Source organism: Bos taurus, chromosome 24 (genome assembly GCF_002263795.3).
Source record: "Bos taurus isolate L1 Dominette 01449 registration number 42190680 breed Hereford chromosome 24, ARS-UCD2.0, whole genome shotgun sequence".
Lineage (NCBI taxonomy): Eukaryota > Metazoa > Chordata > Mammalia > Artiodactyla > Bovidae > Bos > Bos taurus.
Window position 1 is genome coordinate 52,766,484 of NC_037351.1, and position 22,002 is coordinate 52,788,485.

Below are 22,002 nucleotides of genomic sequence, written 5' to 3' on the forward strand. Positions count from 1 at the left end.
TTTCTCCCATCCATTCTGGAAGATGTTGGATCCTCCCTTCCCCATGATTCTCTAATGTTTCATATAATATGATTCTTTAAATTTATTAATGTGGTTCTTTTCATTTATTATGTTAGATATTCCATAATCCCTTTCAGAATGAGGTCTCAATCTTCCAGTTCTGCAAAGGTTTTATTGAAAGGAAGATTTGGTGTTTTGTTGTTTTGTTTTGCTTTGTTTTGTCGCTAATTTTTAGCCTTTTCTTTATCCTGCTCCTTCATCCTCTTATCTCACTAGCTGAAGTTATGAACTAAACCACCTATTTTTTATCTTTTCTCTCCTATTTCCCTTGATTGTCATTTTCCCCACTGAATTTTGGGAGGCTTTTACTAATTTATTTTCCAATTTATCTGTTGCATATTTAATTTATGCAACCAAATTATGAATGTCATAGGCTTTTAAAAATCTTTTATTTTTTTATACTTTTACACTATTTATGGAGTCAGTATCTTCTCTTTGATTATTAGGGTATCAATGACAGTTCTTTGGATCCTTTTTCTGCTCTAAACACTAATGCTTCTTATGCCAAAGGTTTGTTTCAATGTCTGATAGTCAAGAATCATCAGTTTACATAAAAATGCGGTACTCTAAAGGTGATTATGAAGTGCAAATTCTAGTGCATGAGTGGGGGTTATTATGTGAGATTCTCACTGTTGGGAGATTAATTAGGGACCTGGTTGTTGTTTTCTCTTATTCTTTTCAATTTTCTCTAGAGAACAATTATCTGATATTCTGTCTGGGAAGTGTACACCTGGTTGCCATTGTTCTAGATATCAGATGAAGGAAGAAGACTTGAATGACTCATGTCATTGACTTAACTCTCACCCTTATCTCTGTTCTCTTCTGTGTCTGGTGTCCCTAAATCTGTAGCTTCTGTTTCAGTATCCCTAGAAAATGAAGCTCCTGGCTACACCAAGTTCAGGGAGGGTTAGCTGACTGACTGCTGAATGTGATAAGATTTTCAATCCATCTTCTATCTCAAAATTGTGCTTTAGTCCTGCTTTCTAAGGTACTCAGGAAGCAATAATTCCCAGTCTTCCCTGAATTTTGTCATGCTGATCACCTTGTTTTCATTAATATCTTTAAGGAGGTATGTAGATGTCATCTTTCTCCTTTGGCTCAGTTGCAATACTTTGCTTCTTCTGTAACTTCTAAAAATTTGTTAATATTTCTCATGCATTAGTGGCCTGTTTTCTATTTCCTTATGGCTTTACACCATTTAGAATATTTATTGTCATTTTCGTGGCATTTGCAGTAGAGAGATAGTGATGTATATAATCAATCAAATGAATTGTGTAAATTTGTCAAAATCAGACACACAGCTATAAGAATGGATTTAACTTGGTTCTGAGGGATAATCTCTGACACTTCTTGCATTTCTGCCTTATTTGCACTTAGGTTTGGGCCAGTTCTTTGACCCCATCTTGTTGTTCTTCCTTTCTTTAATGATGTAATTTACATCTGTTATTTTACAGAGTATCAAAGTAAGCTGGCTGCCTCCTCCATCAGGAACACAAAATGGATTTATTACTGGTTATAAAATTCGGCACAGAAAGACAACCCGCAGGGGTGAGATGGAAACACTGGAGCCAAATAACCTCTGGTACCTGTTCACAGGTCAGTGCTCACGTGCTGTGGTCTTAGAAGGTTTCGGTGAATCAAATGCCTCGGCAGTAAAACATACTCTCACTTCAAAGGAACATTCATTTTTCTCCTGGTAGGTGGCATGTACTGGTCTGAACAAGAATAACTTTATATTTTTGACTTGATTCCCTGTAATGCTTTCACAACATGTTTACTTCAATATCACCATTTTAATAAATATATCTTTGAATTCTTATCCATATTAGTATTGCTAACTCAACAATTTCTGTCATCAAATAACATTTAACTGTTTAATAACTTTTAAAATCATGTAATCACATGGTTCCAAGTTTAAGTCATTTCACATGGTTCCAAGTTTAAGTCATTTTGAGCCTTCTCTGCCCAAACTCCAGGAGTGAGAATGAGGCTGGGAAATGGAGCGAGGAGTGGTTTGGGGAATGAAAAGAACAATTATTCTACTTTCCATAAGTATAAAAGTAAATTCACTTCTGTAGCAATATTGGTAAAATTCATGTTGGGTTAAAATTCTTCCTGAAAACTGGACCCAATTTCCATATAGTATTAAGATAATTTTGATATATATATAAGATGAATAATCATATATTTCCTTTAACTGTTGGAACCATTAATACATGTCAGTCCAATTCCGGGAAAACAGAGACTAAGTCAGGCCTTCAAGTTAATGCATTTAGGGGACAAGCCCAGGAAGGCAAGAATGAAGGAACAAGAGAAGGGACCCAGGGAGGAAAATAAATCAAATGATGACTTCTTGAACTGGCCACAGTTAGAACAAACCCAGAGCCAGCTTGTTCTTGCAGGCTGTTGGGGGTGAGGGGCGGGGTAGGAGAGAGGAGGTTTCAGAAGCCACTGAACTACTGGGGCCCAGTGTGGATGGCTGGATAGAAAGTATGAGCTGTTTCTCTCTTGTCTGTCACTGGTCAAAGTAAGCCCACAACAGGTTGTTAACTATTCTCTGCCTCCTGACGGTCCCCTGGAAAGCCAGCACTTCCGGTAAATGCACAAGTGTGAAATTCTCTCCTTGCCTATCAGCACTTAATGGGGATGGCTTGGTCTAGGCTTTGTAGTACCAAAGAGAACGTTGAACAAAGGGTTTGGGAAGCAAAGCAGATAGCAATGGCAGGAATCGGTGGATCAAGTTAAACATGTGGGTCATGGCACATACACTTGATTCATGACAACAGGCAAATTAAAGCTCATAACTTGCAGAAAACCAAGTAAGCATTCATCACAGATGAGAAGTAATTCCTTATTTATTCCTTTCTTGGTATAGAGTACTCAGTAAATTTCTATCTGAAATCGTAAAACACACACACAATTTAAGCTACTTGCTCAGCCTACAGTATGAGACTTGATAGAAACTTAGTTTTTCCTCGTAAATTTGTGCCTCTTATGCCTATAAAATGGTAATGTGATGGTGAGTGTGCTTCCAAAATAGATCTCCAAAAATCACATGACTTGTTTTATATCTAGACAAAATCTCCTAAATGGAAGTTATGACACTCTGTTGGAAGATTAGGGTTGACACACACATGCCATTGGCACCACATATGAAATGGATAACTAATGAGAGCTTTCTGCAAGCACAGGGAACTCTCCTCAATGCTCTGCGGTGCCCTGGATGGGAAGCAAGTCCAAAAAGGAAGGGGGTATCTGTATAGTCAATTTACTTTGCTTTTCCATAGAAACTAACACAACGCTGTAAATCAACTCTACTCCAATAGAAACTATTTTAAAAAGAAAAACGAGCACCATGTCATTTAAAAAGCTTAAAGAAAGCCAAGACAGTATGTCTCTTTACCTGATAAAATGATTGGAAGGTAAAATAATTGAAATGAGCCATTTGTTCTCATTGGAATATTTGGTACAACATGCACATAGTTTACTTTAAAAGAAATCACCAAAATTAAAAAATCTTGCTGAAAAAAATTTAGTGTAATTTCTATAGATATAGGAATTTGAAGCCCAGAAACATGTTTAATCATTGATTTTCCTTCTCCAATGAAAAGCATTTAAAGTATACATTTCTTTTTTTAATAAAATAATTCATTAAAATATGCACATTCTAGTAGAAAAACTAACAAATGGATATTCAATTTACAGAACTATAAATGGCCAACAAGCCTAATAAAATGTTTAATCTTATTAGTAAGGAAATGCAAATTAAAAGAAAAATGAGTTAGCATTCTCCTTTGATTAAAGTAATAAAGATAAAAATGAATGATGATATGTTGTTTTGGAAAGCATATGAGAAAGATGAACTTTTGTATACCACTTGTAGTACAGAAAGATTCCAGAATCTTTCCAGAAAGCAATGTGGAGATTTGTGTTATATACAAGTGTGCATGTGTGTGCTGCTAAGTCGCTTCAGTCGTGTCCGACTCTGTGCGACCCCATAGACAGCAGCCCACCAGGCTCCCCTGTCTCTGGGATTCTCCAGGCAAGAACGCTGGAGTGGGTTGCCATTTCCTTCTCCAATGCATGAAAGTGAAAAGTGAAAGTGAAGTCACTCAGTCGTGTCCAACTCTTTGCAACCCCATGGATTGCAGCCCACCAGGCCCCTCCGCCCATGGGATTTTCCAGGCAAGAGTACTGGAGTGGGTGCCATCGCCTTCTCCAGTGCACGTGTGTATGTATCTGTAAATATATGATTCAGGTTTCCAGCTTCTAGGAGTTTATTCCAATTCTGCAGACATATTTTTTTGCAAAGTTTTAAACTAAAAACATGTCCATTGCATAAGATAAAAAGACCCTAAGTATCTAACTATAGGCAGTTACCTAGAAAATTCAGACACAATCATATCATGAAATGCTGTATATCTATTGCAAATATTGAAATGTAAACATATTAAATTCAATGTTAAATATTTAAAACATATTAAGTGAAAAGCTCAGTTTGATATCAATATTAAGCATGAGTCCATATTTATAAACCAAAAAAAATTCTGAAGAAAATATTTAGAATAATATACTCTAAATACCCAAATATTAATAGTGATTATTGCTTAACTGTGTAACAGTGAAATATGTATTTTTAACCATGTATGTAAAATGAAAAGCAAATAAAATATCAAGACTCTAATGTCATAACACTTGGTTACCAAGATTGAAGATTTCATACCACTGACTGACTCTGTGCTCACTGAACAGCTAAAAAGGGGCTAGTCAAGAAAATAAATTAAGAATAGTAACCATGTGTCCAAAAGACCTTACTGAAATGAATTGTTTAGTGTTTATGTTTTTTTGTTGTTGTTGTTAAATGGGATTTAACACATTCAGCTCAGTATTATCAAGCCAAGCTTCTGAATCTCTAAATATACAAACGTTTAGAATTTTCTCTCAACAAAAAGTAAAATCATTTAAGATCACTGTATAGAATAGCAAGAATTAGACTTTTTCTTATCAAAGATGCTGTAATAGTCCTAGGGGGTCATAACAAATTACCACAACGTGGTGGCCAGAAACAACATAATTTTCTTTTTCAGTTCAGGAGAAACCAGAAATCCAAAATCAAGGTTTCTGTAGAGGTCATTCCTTCTGGAAGCTCTACGGGAAAATCTGTCTCATGTTTGTCTCCTAACCTCTGGTGGGTGCTGGCAGCCCTTGACATTCCTCAGCTTGGAGATACATCTCTCAGAAATCTGCCTCCGTCTTTGCGTCACTCCCTCTGTGAGTCTGTGTATCCTCCCTTCTTATAAGGATATCTTCACTGGATATTGACTCTGTAGTAATCCAGGATTATTTCATCTCAAGATCTTTAATAAATCTGTTAAGACCACGCTTCCAGGAAAAGCTATATTTGGATGTTCCAAGTATACAGTATTTTACTCATTACAGACTCTTGTTATTACTTTTCCTCTCGAGGACAATCATTTTGAATTGTACCCTCTAGTAAATCTTTATCCAAAAATAATTCAGTCCTACATCTTTACTCATCTAAAACCTATGTGGCAATTAGCACTTCTCATCAGCATAGGGTAACCCATTTTCACTCTGGCTTAATATCATCCCAGTCGAAAGCAAAGCAACAGGATGAATTCGTTAGCTTGTTATTGACATGCCCCTTCCCGTCTTTATAGGCCCATAGGAATCTGGACTCCAAACTTGCAACTTTTATTCATAATGTTCCTTCTTCATTTTAATTGTTATAAAACGAATTTGAGGATGCAAACATCATCTGAACAGTTATCTTTATAACTGTGCTTGATATTTATTGCAGAAAAGTTACATGGTCTTCATTTTTAATTTAAGATAAAGAATAGAAAGACCCAGAGGATAGCCTCATATTCTTGAAGTGTTAAAAACAAGTTTTGCAAAGCCTCCGTCTTCCTCTCCTCTGTTCTGTGTCCTGGCCTCAGTCCTGGCTTATGTTGCATTGTGGGAACATAAATTGTGGGAATTGTGGGAATGTCTTTAATGCTAGAAAGCATCAGGGAATCAGGAAGTACTCCACACTGGTAGATTGGCTGCGGTTTTGACTTGTCCCCAGGATATATTTTGTAACCTATGCACTGTGTCGTAAGAGGAAGTAATTGATTTTCTATATAAATCTTCAGCACTTTAAAATGTACAGAATTTGCCCCCATGTTTTCAGTATCTTTAAAATACATGAATAGATTGATTTGGCTGTTAGAAAATTGAAAATGCCCGAGTGCTTCCTTTTGATGATATAAATATTCAGGGGTAGAAACTCAAATATTGGTTTTTACCATGTTCTGTTTGTTAGACAGGTGCTTTTTGTTGTGTGTGCTTTTTACTAGGATAATGGGACATCTGCAGTAACAAAGTAATTCAGAGTTATAACAAGGATTTTAAATCACTGCTATCAATTTTATTGTGGGAACCCAAGTCAACTAAATTTTAAAGTCCTGTTTTTCATTTTTGAGTGCTCTTCAGAGAAGGTTATTTGGAATTGAATATAAGAGTTTTCTCATGCTTCATGGCCAATATAAGAATAAACATAGGGTAAGCATGCGTTGGTATTTTGTGGACTGAAAAATTGAAACAATAGCACAGCAATTTTGTAACAAGGTTAACATTAGGGAAATAAAGGGAAATTATATTCTTTGAATAATACATCATCTCTTGACCATAAATTCTAAGAAAGTAGAAATAGAACTGGGGAATTAAGAGTTTGAAGGCATTTATTATTGGAGATAGAAACAAGCAGAAGACAATCTACTTTCAGCAATATCTTTTTTAACAACTAAGAAAAGCATCGTTACTTATATCATTCTTCTAGAATAAAGCTATACTCAGAGGCAGGGATTTCCAGGTGGCGCTAGCAGTAAAGAACCTGCCTGCTAAAGCAGGAGACAAGAGACTTGGGTCCAGTCCCTTGGTTGGGAAGATCCCCTGGAGGAGGGCATTGCAACCCACCCTGGTATTCTTGCCTGGAGAATGACAGAGGAGTCTGGCGGGATATAGTCCATAGGGTCTCAAAGAGTCAGAAAAGACTGAAGCGACTTAGCTCTGCACACATACTTAGAAGCAGAAGCAGCTAGGAGGCTGTGTACACGTGTGTGCGTGTGCATGCACACACACACACACACCACCCACCCATCCAACCCAGGTCAAGGCACTCCTGTGTTCTGCTGCAGAAGCCCATGGGCACATGCAGTAAGTCATGTTCCTTAATGCCTTCCTGAAACAAGAAAGCAAGTTTGTTTTTTGTTTTTTATTTTTTTACTTTCCTGCTACCTCGCTAAAGTCAGTGGGGATGCACAGCCCGCACAGGTATGCATACCCCTTGAACACTTGGCCTTGGCAGGTAATGGGGCTTGAATTCCAAAAGACCATAATAATTGGAAAAGATAGTTCTTAACAGACCACCACCCCCAGTGCACTACACACAGAGCAGACTGATACACAGCCCCAGTCCTCCTGTGACAAAGGCCTGTTTACTTAGATAGGGCTTCCTAGGTGGTGCTGGTGGGAGAATCAGCCTGCCAATGCAGAAGACACAAGAGACATGAGTTAGATCTATAGAGACTGAGACTGAACTCTAGGTCCCTGACAAACAGAACAGAAAACACACAATTCATCTCATCCAAAGCCCTTGTTTTATTGAAGAGGTAATGGAGGCTTGATGAGTGACATTGCTAAGATCCACTATTAGCTAAAGGTATAGATCCCAACTAGATCACAGATGCTCTAATTCCTAGCTATGTGCTCCTTGAACTATCCAGTGTTATCATCTTTAGCTCACTGTATTGTGAGTGAATCTGGCTGTTGTATGAATCTGTAAATGATCATTAATATTAAAAACAGCTTTAACATTTATAATAGTCATAACAGCAATAGCAAATTTGACAACTGCTCCTATGCTGAAAACAATATGAAGGTTCCTCAAAAAAATTAAAAGCAAATCTGCAGTGAACCACTAATCCCACTTCTGAGTACATATCCAGAAGAACTGAAGTCAGGATCTCAAAGACATAGCTGCCCTCTCATATTCATTACAACAGTAGTCACACAACCCAAATTTCCACTGACAAATGAGCAAAGAGACTGTGCTATGTACACACAATGGAATATTATTCAGCTTTATCACAGAAAAGAAAAAAATACCCCTGCCTTTTGCCACAAAATGGCTGGGCTGGAGATGCAGCGCTAAGTGAAATGTCAGTCCCAGAAGGGTAAATACCACATGGTTCCACATACATGAAGTATCTAAAACTCAAAGTCATGGAAACAAAACAGAATGGTGGTTGCCAGGGGAGAGGGGGAGGGGAAAATGGAGAGTCGTTCGATGGGTATAAAATTAAGGTTTTGCAACACAGATGAGTTTCAGAGATCTGCCGTACGACATAGCACCCACAGTTAACAATACTGTGTTGTGCACTTAAAAACTTGTTTAGAAGGCATCTCATGCCAAGTGTTCTTACCACTAAAAAAAGAGCAAAGGGAAAAAGGGGGTCTTTTGGAAGTGATATATAGGTTTATTACCTTATTTCTAGTGGTGGTATCATAGTTTATGCTTAGGTCTAAATTCATTAAAATGTATACATTAACTATGCACAGCAATTGGTATATTAAGTATACCTCAGTATAGCTAAAAAAATATCCATGATAAGAAAATAAAGCTTTGTCTGTTTTAAAATGTAACCTTTGTAATAATTTTTTATTCATAGACTCCGTTTTATTGATGAGAAATCTTAGGCAAAGAAAGATGGCTAGTAAGCTTTTTAGGTCATGCAGTTAGTAAGTGGCAAAGCAAAAATTTGAATCTAATTCTGCCTAAACTGAACACCTGTATTCTTAACTCTTAAGCTATCAGTAATATGTTATTGACCATAGGCAATGACTATGCGGTTGTGTGAGTATGTAAAGGAACAGTGAAATAACTCAGAGATGGAAAGAGATATATATTGAATAATAAAAATCGAAAATTATCTTGGCGGCTAAAGGAATTAAGTAACTTTAGAAGAGATTAAGTCAAAACTCCCCTGCCTATTTAGGTTTAAAATCCTAGTTAATACTTTCATTAGTCCAACTCTGAAAACACATCTCAGATAACAACTTCGAGAAATATACACAGAAAATAGCTTTTGCTTACAGATTGGTTTCCTTCTATCCCGTCTCCAGTGAATGAATGAATGAATGAATCCATCTATCCATCATCCATCACTGGAGTGTTTCAAATGAGAAAATAATTTGCAAATATTAGGTATCTTTATGTCTATCAAATGTCTAATTTTATAAATTATTTGTGAAAGCAGTTTTGCCATTTGATTCTCAAAAGAACACCCTAAGATAGAAATGCAGGTATTATTACCTAATAACTATATATGAGAAAGTGAGATTAAAGGAGACCCGGGTTCAGTCCCTGTGTTGGGAAGATCTCCTGCAGAAGGAAATGGCAACCCACTCCAGTATTCTTGCCTGGAGAATTCCATGAACAGAGGAGCCTGGCAAGCTACAGTCCATGGGATCTCAAAAGAGTCAGACACAACTGAGCAACTAACATGAATACACATAGCCCATCTAAAACTCGTCTGGCCAAGTACCCCTCACAACAAAGAAGCAGGAACTTTTGCAAGCTAGAATTCAGGGGAGTGTCCAGACTGACTCTGAAAAGCACACATTTCTGGTTTTGCCTATCGCTGCGTACTTCACTTACCTAATCTAGAAGAGAGTCACAGGTTTAATTCTGCTGATAAAGATCTGGTACTGAAGGCACTGAATTTAGATCAGAAGACTTGGGTAAAGATATCTTGAAAGTGGAATTTAACTTCTTTTTAACCCCACTGTGTAAAACTCAAAATTATCTGTAGGTAAAACCACAGTAAAGCAGATTCAATGTAATCTCAAGAATAATTTTATTTAACCAGCAAAACTGTTGGAGTGGATTCCCTCCCTTGGTGAATTTCTTATTCCAGAAATATACTTGCTTTATTTATAGGATCACTTGGTTGGATGAACAGCATTAGATGGGCTGTTTCACTAAGCATTACAATCTCTTTTAATAATGGAATGTTGTATATATCTTTAAATGTTTTCTTATACTAAAATTTCTAGGTGTTATTAGTGAGATTCCACAGCAATATTCTAGAAGAAAATGCAAAATTTTAAAAAGTTAAGCTAAAATATAGTATTACAAGAAAAGTTGGCAGGATTTTTAGGATCATCTGGGTACTACTCTGTACAGAGGGTTAAAACTTCACTACTGATATCATAGAAAGATATGAAAAGCTACTTTACTGTGTTTGGTTAGAAAATATATTCTGATAAGTAGCTGGGTGGGGTGGGGGGTGCCAGGTGAGGCTCCATTGGGGAAACAATGGATGGTCTCTTAACTGCCTTTTAATAGTTACTTCAAATTATTATTCAGGCTATTAGTCAGCTTTCATTTTACTCAAAACTGAGTTAATGATACTGATAGAGCCTAAACTCAAAATATGTAACTTGAATTTTAGCAAAATTATAAAGAGAAATTTGTGTATCTGCTTTATAGTAAGATATTTTAGTTGTGTCCAACTCTTTGCGACCCCACAGATGGTAGCCTACCAGGCTCTGCCATCCATGGGATTTTCCAGGCAAGAATACTGGAGGGGGCTGCCATTTCCTTCTCCAGCAGACCTTCCCAAACCAGGGATCAAACCCAAGTCTCCTGCATTGCAGACAGACGCTTTATCATCTGAGCCACCAGGGAAGCCCTTTCTATATTTTAGTTAAGTTATGTTAAAATCAGTAAAGTCTGCATGAAACGCATCACTTGTTATAAAGTCAAATGAATGGGACAGAGTATAGAGCATTCAGAAGGATTTCCATTTATGTGTCAAAATATTGCATGTAAGAAGTTGACATGTTCGTCAAGGTATGTTGACCAGAGAAACAGGATCAGTGGAGATATATACTAAGAGATTTGTTGCAAGGAATTGACTTAATTGATCGTGATGGTTGGCTGGACAATTCCAAAATTGACAGAGCAGGCCATCAGGAGAAGCAGCTGGAACTCTCAAGCTGAAGCTGCTTCCTACGGTGAAATTTCTTTTTCAGAGAAGCCTCAGTCTGGTCTTAAGATCCTTCACCTGATTAAATCTGGCTCACCAAATTATCTAGGATAATATCCCTTATATAAAATCAATGGACTATGGACTTGAGTCATATCTACAAAAATACCTTCCCAGCAACAATAAGTGTTTGATTGAGGGGACTTTAGTCTTACTCCAGTTTACATATAAAACTAACCATCAAAGATGGTATTCCACATCAGTCATTGGAGATAGTGTTGACATAATTGTCCATCCATTTCAAAGAAAAATGAAGTCAAATTTCTTCTAAATACAAAAGAGTATATTCTTGATGAAATTAAACTGTTTCAGGTGAGACAACCGTGAAACTCATGAGCTTCAATGATTAGGTAAACAGTACTTCCCCAAATTCTCTTCGTATGAGCTTTCTGATTTCCCAGACAGCTCTGTACTCCTTCTGCCTCAGGAATCAACAGCAGTACCCAGGAAAGGGTGCAAAACGTTAACGAATATCAGATTGATGCCATGCTAATTAAGGGACAGGTCAGGGGGAGCACAAGCCAGCTAAAGAAGCTTTTATGTTTAAAAGCATCCATTCACCGCCTTGCTGATGGTGTTGGGTATTGTATTATAACCTAGTATCTCCTTAGTGCTAAGACTTGCTCTAATAAACCTTCCAACAGTTGTTTCTGTTTGTGCCTTCCATGAGTCAGGCATCGTGGTGACTCTATGGATGTAAACTGAAGCACTCACAGTAAGAGAAACAACAGTACCAACACTATTCTCAACCCATGCCTTCCAATGTATTTTATAAAATTAGACGTATCTTAAGTGGCCAGTATTGTATGTGGGTGAGTTTATCAAATTGCCTTCTCTAAAAGTCCTAGTTACTGAAGATGACTGCCTTCAACTGTACCAAATTCATTCTAACCATGGCTTAAAAGCCATCTATTAGTAGCAAGTTAGAATTCTTCTCAGTACCAAGAATTATTCATCCTTCTGTACAAAAATAAACAAATACATAATTTTGTATTTAATAGAAGCATCATTTCTCTAAGAGGCTATTTTATTTATGATTTGTCCTTGGCTCCAAATGTTTGTGCCATTTCAAATGAATGGGGAAAAAAGAGAGATGATATTTTAATTGTTATCAGTGCTGTTCAACTCCTTAAGGTTTAAGAGCTTGTTGGTTTACACCGAGTCCTCAGTGTCTCAGAAAAGTCATATGATCTTCTGAGAGGCGTTATTTGTTTTATAAACATGTGTCACATTGATGAGCTATGTTGAAACTCAGATAAAAGGAAAGTTATTCACATTACAAATTTATACATGTCACACTCGGCCATGATGCACAAGGCTTCCCTTATTTCCTGTACTCTCTGTGTGCCGGAAAATCAGCTCATAGGTCATCACTGAGTACTGCAATCCGTGTCCAAGTTATCACAGAGACAGGTTTTCTTCATGCTGTAGTGTGGAACCTAATGCAAAACAAATATGCCTTGAGATGTTTTCGAGAGATGAAAACCTAGTATTTTCAGCTGAAGTACAGTGGCTTTGGAGTTCTCTTTCTTTGCCCAAAGGAATCACTGACCTTGAATGAATGATGGAGCATAAATTTTTAGATTGACTGTTCTTGATTTATAGGCAGGCTTCTTCTGGACTGTGAGGAAAAATGATCCTTGCTATTTTTGATTATTTCTTCATCGTTCATATTTTATATTCTGCATCTGCCCTGAGGCTATTTTCAAGGAAACATTTTTGTAAACTGGGAAAAATAAATGAGAATATATGAAAAATAATTTGATTTCTTGCTGTAATCTTCCAACCCTTTTGGCCAAAATAACAGTAATTACCACAACAATCACAGAAAATGTAAAGCATGTTTAGTATTTTGAAATTTTGCTAAAACTTTTAAAACCCATGAAAATACTTGTTATTCAGTAACTTATTTTTTTTTTTTCCTTCTGTGGAAAATTCTTTCACAGGGCTGGAGAAAGGAAGTCAGTACAGTTTTCAGGTGTCAGCCATGACAGTCAATGGTACTGGCCCACCTTCCAACTGGTTCACAGCAGAGACTCCAGAGAATGATCTTGATGGTAAGACCTTTCCCCATCACTGTCACTCTGATATCTGTCTTCTTTGTTACTTCAGCTTCAAAGCATACCTCTAAAAATTTGATGAACTTCCACGTTAGGGATGTTTCTTTTTCCTGTATCTTTAGATGCAAAACAAAACAAATCAAAAAACCCTGAATGGATATAGAGTCTTCAGCAATGCCGTATAAATTATTTATTTATTTTTATTTTTTTATGTTTTTTATTTTATTTTTAAACTTTACAATATTGTATTGGTTTTGCCAAACATCGAAATGAATCCGCCACAGGTATACATGTGTTTCCCATCCTGAACCCTCCTCCCTCCTTCCTCCCCATACCATCCCTCTGGGTCGTCCCAGCGCACCAGCCCCAAGCATCCAGTATTGTGCATCAAACCTGGACTGGCGACTCGTTTCATACATGATAGTATACATGTTTCAATGCCACTCTCCCAAATCTTCCCACCCTCTCCCTCTCCCACAGAGTCCATAAGACTGTTCTATACATCAATGTCTCTTTTGCTGTCTCGTATACAGGGTTATTGTTACCATCTTTCTAAATTCCATATATATGTGTTAGTATACTGTATTGGTGTTTTTCTTTCTGGCTTACTTCACTCTATATAATAGGCTCCAGTTTCATCCATCTCATTAGAACTGATTCAAATGAATTCTTTTTAATGGCTGAGTAATACTCCATTGTGTATATGTACCACAGCTTTCTTATCCATTCATCTGCTGATGGGCATCTAGGTTGCTTCCATGTCCTGGCTATTATAAACAGTGTTGCGATGAACATTGGGGTACACATGTCTCTTTCCCTTCTGGTTTCCTCAGTGTGTATGCCCAGCAGTGGGATTGCTGGATCATAAGGCAGTTCTATTTCCAGTTTTTTAAGGAATCTCCACACTGTTTTCCATAGTGGCTGTACTAGTTTGCATTCCCACCAACAGTGTAAGAGGGTTCCCTTTTCTCCACACCCTCTCCATCATTTATTGCTTGTAGACTTTTGGATCGCAGCCATTCTGACTGGCGTGAAATGGTACCTCATAGTGGTTTTGATTTGCATTTCTCTGATAATGAGTGATGTTGAGCATCTTCACATGTGTTTGTTAGCCATCTGTATGTCTTCTTTGGAGAAATGTCTATTTAGTTCTTTGGCCCATTTTTTAGTCTTCATAGCAAATCACTTTTTTTCAAAAAATTTGATATGACCTTTATTCTATTTATTTTATTTGAAGTAATGGATCTTAACCATGTTCTTCAGAGTAATGCCTGCAATTTCCGATAATAAGCATAAAATGTAATTATTTTACATAGCTTCTCTGGCTCTTTTATGATACTTCTGCAAATAGCAATATGTATTTTTGACTAGCTTATGATATGATCATTAATGTTTGGCACTTTTTTTACATAAAGGATAGTCTGCCCTATTTTCTTAATTGATAGTTATCTGAAATACTTGTGGATGAGATATTGAGGTTCATATAAAATCACATATCAGTGTGTTCAATATAACAAAATCTTCAAAATTATCAGATGAGAAGTACTTCTTGAAATAAAAAGCATCATGACTAAATATGAGAATAAAATTCAAGAGAAAGGGGTAATGGAAGCAATGGAAATATAAATAATAGAATAAACAAAAATACAAATAATAAAGTAGAAATATACTCTAGAGAATTACAGATACATGAAGTAGAAATTTATAAAAAATGAAAGATACTTGAAAAAGAAGGAAGTTGAAATCAGTAGACTGAAAACTAGATGATCCAAACTGGGACCAAGAAAAAAGTGGCTAAAAGAATAAACACATGTGTATTGAGAATATGATCGCTACCTAACTAATTGAAAATGGAATTCACGTACTTCTTCAGTGACAGACCTGAAAATATTCAAGTTCCTGGAAACTGACAATTCTCTGTCTCTCTCTTTTCCTCTCATTTTTCTCTCTCCCTCTCTCCTCTCCATCACCATTTCTCAAATCTGTTCTCCCTTTCTCTTCCTTAGGCTCCTTCTTTCAATTTTCTTCCTCCGTGATCTTTCCTGTCTTCCCTTTATAAATAACTCACTGCCATTCAATTTTTTTAGTATAGTCACAGTCTTGGTTTTACAACATGATTATGCTGGCAGTAAAACAACCAACAAATACTATTTCCACAATACTGATAATCACTGCTATGTAATAGCACATTAATTCAAAGAATATTTATAGAAAGTTTTCCTAACATCAGACATTGTACTGAGCTCTGAGGATATAATAATAAATAAGAAAGATATGATTATTTTCCTTGTGTAGCTTAGAAAGCAGAGAAGGTGATGGCACCCCACTCCAGTGCTCTTGCCTGGAAAATCTCATGGGTGGAGGAGCCTGGTAGGCCGCAGTCCATGGGGTTGCGAAGAGTTGGACACGACTGAGTGACTTCACTTTCACTTTTCACTTTCATGCATTGGAGAAGGAAATGGCAACCCACTCCAGTGTTCTTGCCTGGAGAATCCCAGGGACGGTGGAGCCTGGTGGGCTGCCATCTATGGGGTCGCACAGAGTCAGACACGACTGAAGCGACTTAACAGCAGCAGCAGCAGCAGCTTAGAAAGAAACATTCTAAATGAAGTCATAGGGAATCATCATTGTTATAGTACAAATCTGGTTGAATATTGGCAGTATCCTATAGTTCAACTTAGGATGGATGCCTAAATAGAACCATAGATAGGCAAACAGATGGATATAGAGAAGATTTGTGCTTAAAATTGAGACCTGATGCATCAACAAGAATTATCACTGCAAAGCATACATTAAAAACTGAGGAGAAGGCAAAGTAAATGCAAGTTTGAAGTCAACATAGGTCATAGTACTGCTCTTAGGGTCTTGAAATAAAGACCATCAAGGCTGAAACACAGAGATGGCACACAATTACTTTTGCAAGAAAGGCAGATTCTGTGTTTGGCAAGACCAAAATAAGAATTTGAACTTTATCCTAAGAATATCATTAAAGCTATAACCTGCTTTATCCTAAGCAAGCCATGAAATAATTTTTTAAAACTACTGAGAATTATGTTTGCATTTTGAAGAAAATACCCTGTTTAAAACCCAAAAAGTGTATTAGAAGTAGACCCTGATGCTGGGAAAGATTGAAGGCTGGAGGAAAAGGGGACGACAGAGGATGAGATGGTTGGATGGCATCACCGACTCGATGGACTTGAGTTTGAGCAAGCTCCAGGAGTTGGTATTGGACAGGGAGGCCTGGCGTGCTGCAGTTCATGGGGTCGCAAAGAGTCGGACATGACTGAGTAACTGAACTGATACATGGGCCAATTCAGGACTACCTTACAATAAAGTACATTGAGCCTTAGAAAATAAATATTATTTAACTTGTCTTAGATAAATCAAGAAGTCACAGAGCTACATCAAGTCACACTTTGCAGAGTGTATACCCTTCAGTAATGGATTAGGGAAGTTTAAATCATGTGTTCATTCTTTCAACATATATTTCTTCTTGAAAGTTTCTCTATACCAGGCATTATTTTAGATTCTAGGGGCAAAACAATAAACAAAGTCACTATTCTCAAAGAGTATAAATTTTATCAAGGTAGAAATGGTAGTGACAAATGATGTGAAAAAAAGGAAGTATGGCAGAAGCTATAGCAAATGATGAGGGAGTACTCTTTTATGTAGGGATTTGAGAAGATCTCACACATTAGGAAAACGTGAGCACAGATCTTGAGAAAGTGAGGGAGACGGCCATACAAATAGTTCAGACAAGAGCCCCTGGTGCAGAAGGAATAGCAAGAATAGACATCCAGAGACTGGAGCCCCGTTGGTGTCTGAAGTATGACAAGGAGGTCAGGAGAGCTGGGCCCAAAGTGACGAGAACATGATTGGTCTCATGCAAACCATACAAGGATGGTCAGGATGTGCTATAGGAATGGTTCCTTTCTCTATTTTACTTGAGAAATTACTTTTAACCTTTATATATTGTGTTTTATGCTCTCTTCTCTCCATTGTAGTATATATTGTTATCTTTATTTTTAAAGAGTAAGTTAAGCTAAGAAAATTAAGCTCACTTGATCTCACTCTGCTGTTAACGATGGAACTGATACTCAAACCAGGTTGGGTGAGTCAGTGTCCAGTCCAGTTTATCAAAGATAAGTGTCCATGAATCCTGTAGAACTGACCCAGTGATGGTAAAAATAGTGATTCAAGGCAAAAGATTCTAAGAAATGAGGTCATATCATTTACCCAAACTTAAGGGACTATGTCTCTTACTGGAAGGAGTGAAAATAAATGAAGTGGAGGTGCTGAAGTTCCCATAAAATACCCGGGAGGAATGGGATGCTCCGCTGACTTGCGTGCTCCTACTCCTTGCTCTGAATAACTCACACTGTAAGCAGAACCAAATGTAAACTCGCAGCTCCTGGAATGGCACAAGACTCCCACTTAGCTACATTCTCTTCATATCCCTTGGATCTAAGTAGACTCCATCTCATACACATCTTTTTTTTTTTTTATTTATTGAATTTCGTTTTTGCCTGTGCTGTGTCTTCGTTGCTCTGTGAGGGCTTTCTCTAGCTGCGGTGAGCAGGCTTCTCATTGCAGTGGCCTCTCTCGTTGAGCAGCACGGGCTCTGGAGTACACAGGCTTCGGTAGCTGCATCGCGTGGGCTCAGTAGTTGTGGCATGTGGGCTTAGTTGCCCTGCAGCATGTGGGATCGTCCCGGGCCAAGGATCAAACTGGTGTCCCCTGCATTGCAGGGAGAATTCTTAAGCACTGCTCTACGAGCGAAGCCGGTTTCATACATCTGTGCTAATCAAGGGCCTCTATGCGAGCTCATGCATGGAGTCTTAATAAATGCTGTTTCTTTGGATGTTTGAACTGTACCATGTTTTTAGCTTAATAGTATCTCTCTTCTGCATGCAGCATTTCTCCCTATGTTTCTCCTTATTTGAGTACTGATTCAGTACCTATGGTGTGCCAAGTAATGGGCAGTACAAATGTGAAAAACAGGAATAACTCTCTTGAGGCATTAACAATGGCTGCAGTGATTGAGCAAGCTTCATAAGAACAAGGAGTACTTAAAGTAGAAACTTCAGGGAAAGGGGACTGACAGCTAGGATTATAGAGAAGGGTGTGTAGGACAGAATAGTAAACATTCTTCAAAAAGTATGGCTTAAGAAAAAGCACATCTATCATTATTAGCTCAGAATTCGTCCTCACTCCTACTCCTTTACCAACCAATTATCTTAACACATTTCAACACATTTCATCTGTTGCCTCTTCACTCATTCTTTCACATCTTCATTGGGTTAAAATTGTTTAGACCTTTGGATTAAAATTGTTTAAACAGTTACCATGAACCATAAGAACTGGCCATGAACATTAGCAATCTGATAAAATGTAAATACAAATTAATAGAAGAAAGCTAGTGGAGTCCATACTTCTTGTACATAATGCTGTTATAGTTTATGATTTGAGATAATTAGGGTTTCCCATGTGGAGCAGTGGTAAAGAATCTGCCTGCAATGGGGAGATGTGGGTTCAATTCCTGGACCGGGAAGATCCCCTGGAGAAGGAAATAGCAAACCACTCCAGTATGCTTGCCTGGACAGTTCCACGGACTGAGGAGTCTGGTAAGCTACAGTCCATTAGGTTGCAAAGAGTTGGACACAATGGAGTGACTGAGTATGCATGCACCTGTTCTATACTCCTTGAGAATCATTAGCCTTTAAAACAGAGTGGAGACTAATAGGGCATTTAACGGTAGAAGTCCGGGCCAGGTGTGTTCCATTTGCTTTGTAAAGCGCTGGTTTCACTTGCTGCACTGAAAGACCGCACATTTGATCCTAAGGCTGTCTCAGCTTCTTGACCCGTGATCTCTGTTCGCTGAGCTACTCCCTGAAACTGAATCTGATTCCTCTTCCTTCCTCCGGTTTTTCTTCATTTGACTGCATCATTCAAATATTAAAAAGTGTAACCTTGGATAAGATTTAAGATTTGGATAAATGGACAAGCCCAGAAGTGATCGCTAGTAGCCCCAAAATATGCAGCCTGATGGCTTTCTCTCTACCTGAAAATGTAGAAATAGCATAGAATATGGAATCTATACAGAATCTATAGAATAATCATATACATATATTTAAGCTAGGGGGGTTTTCTTTAAATATTCATCTGAGATTTTTTTAACTTATTCAAGTAAATGTTTAATTATAAATTGAGATTTAGATGACTTTTATCAAAGTTTTCAAGGCTAAGCTTTCTGAAGTCAGATTTCCATATAGAATGGCTTTGATTTCCTTTAAGCTTTTGGATAAGGAGCAAGCAATCTTTGTGAAAACCACTCGAAATGAGAGGTATTCTTTGCTGTAAGCAGAGAAATCTGCGCTGGGAGGGAGGCCCAGGGCTGGACCTGCTAAGCGTGTGTCACTGGAGAGCTGTCTCTCCTTGCTTTCGAGTCTCCTTGTGAACTCCAAGCTGCGATTTATTCTTTAGGGTGACAACTTTAAGCCTTGCACGTCAGTTCAACAGAAGCAGTGATGCATATAGATAGCTGAAAGCAGTGAAAGCCATTCCCTCTCTTTCTATGACTTCTGTAGTTTCTCTTGCCTTCTCTGTTTGGCTTAAGCAGTGTGAAGATCAATAGTAATATATATTAAGCAACATAAGCAAATTCTGCTTCTTGAATTCTTACATAAGGAAATTATCTGAGGGTGATGGAAGGGTGGTGTGGTGGGAAGCACTGGGCAAAATATATTTAGTGAGGCATTATTTATGATATTCAAATTTAAAAATAACTTTGATATCATACAATAAGAATGTGTGTAAACTGTGTAATGATTATCCAATATAATCTGGCTAGTAAAATAATATGCTTAAATTAAAAAAAAAAGCACTAATTTGGAGAAATACTCCAGTTCCTTATGGATTACCCTTTTAATTAAGATGTTTTGTTAAAGTAATTATAGAGCCAAACCTCGCTGTTTGTTCAGGGTTCCCTAAAAGCATGTTTGCTATTACTAACAGCTGGGAAGTTTTAAAATATTTATTTTGCATCTCAAAATATCAGCTTAAAAAAACAAAATCATTAGAATTCCCCAAAGCTGTTATGTAAATGTCTTGCATAGGATATGAAGGAATTTTTGATTAAGTTCAGCAAGGCATTCTCCAGGAAACAGCATGGGTATCCATTTGTGCTGCTTAAAAATAAAATTAAAGTGAACAGGTAGAAGTTGTTATACAAATCAGTAATGATATAAATTAAACCCTTACCATAAAATGGAGGAGCTTGTCTAGCAAAAATTACCAATGCAGAGAATCCTGAAAATGCGACAGTGATGTAAGCAAAACCTCTGAATCTAAGAACAGGCTCTAATTTCCTGCCCCCAGGAAACAGATAATTAGCCCTATTAGCCTGATCAGTTCAGTTCAGTTCAATCGCTCAGTCGTGTCCGACTCTTTGCGACCCCAAGAATCACAGCACGCCAGGCCTTGCTGTCCATCACCAACTCCTGGAGTTCACTCAAACTCATGTGCATCGAGTCGGTGATGCCATCCAGCCATCTTATCCTCTGTCGTCCCCTTCTCTTGCAGCCCCCAAACCCTCCCAGGCCAAAGTGTTGGAGTTTTAGCCTCAGCATCAGTCCTTCCAATGAACACCCAGGACTGGTCTCCTTCTTGGATTTCTTTGTAGTCCAAGGGACTAGCAAGAGTCTTCTCTAGCACCACAGTTCAAAAGCATCAATTCTTCGGCACTCAGCTTTCTTCACAGTCCAGCTCTCACATCCATACATGACCACTGGAAAAACCATAGCCTTGACTAGATGGACCTTTGTTGGCAAAGTAATATCTCTGCTTTTTAATATGCTATCTAAGTTGGCCATAACTTTCCTCCCAAGGAGCAAGTGTCTTTTAGGTAATCGTAAAGTGGAATTACTGCAAATTCACTTCATTTGCAAAATGAGCCACAAAAGATCTTCTGTCTTTTGGAATCTGCATGATAGATGTAATACTCCTTGGACACATGGCATTGAGGAAGATCACATTAAAGTTTATTTTAAGAATAATCATAAACTCTAAGATGATGAGATTACCCAGAAAGAAGAAACAGTGCATATCAGAATTATCATATGCATTCAAAAAACAGACTCTGAAAAGTGGGGCATCTCCAGGCAGAAGAATGAGAAATGAGAAAAATAAGTTTTTGACTAATTGCAAGAAATTAAATAAAGAGTAGAAAAGAAACAAGGAAGGAAGAAGAAGAGAATACATGGAAGGGTTGTGGTAGGCTGCATAATGCACCCCACCCGCCCCCGCCCTCCAGCCCCAGCCGGGAAATATCCATGTCCCTGAATTCTCTAGGGGGATCCACTGTGGTCAGGTCTTCTTGCATACATGCAAGCTAAGTCGCTTCAGTCGTGTCCAACTGTGCGACCCCATGGACTGTAGCCTGCCAGGCTCCTCTGTCCATGGGATTTTTCAGGCAAGAATACTGAAGTGGGTTGCCATTTCCTTCTCCAAAAGTGTTCTTAGAAGAAGGAAACAGGAAGATCAGAATGACAGGAGGTGTGACAACACATACACGTATTCGTACGTACATATATGAAATGGGTAAATAATTTTATATTGATAACTACCAGTATTCCAGTTATGGAACTTCAAATCTCAAATATACAACACTTAAGCAATCAAAGCATGTAAACAAGTTCTTTCCAAAAAATAGAAAAGGCCAATCCAGATTTGAGAAATAGTTTATTTAAATGATTAGAAAAAAATAA

General features: G+C 37.7%; 1 protein-coding gene across 2 annotated transcripts in view; it reads left to right on the forward strand.

Annotated features, from left to right (window-relative positions):
• Window positions 1-22,002, forward strand: part of DCC (DCC netrin 1 receptor) — a 1,296,534-nt gene that overhangs the window by 1,029,077 nt on the left and 245,455 nt on the right. For both annotated transcript variants that reach the window (XM_059881088.1, XM_059881089.1), the window contains exons 13-14: window positions 1,515-1,656; window positions 13,124-13,234. In XM_059881088.1, coding sequence (XP_059737071.1) covers window positions 1,515-1,656; window positions 13,124-13,234 — 253 coding nt within the window. The remainder of the gene's footprint in view (window positions 1-1,514; window positions 1,657-13,123; window positions 13,235-22,002) is intronic.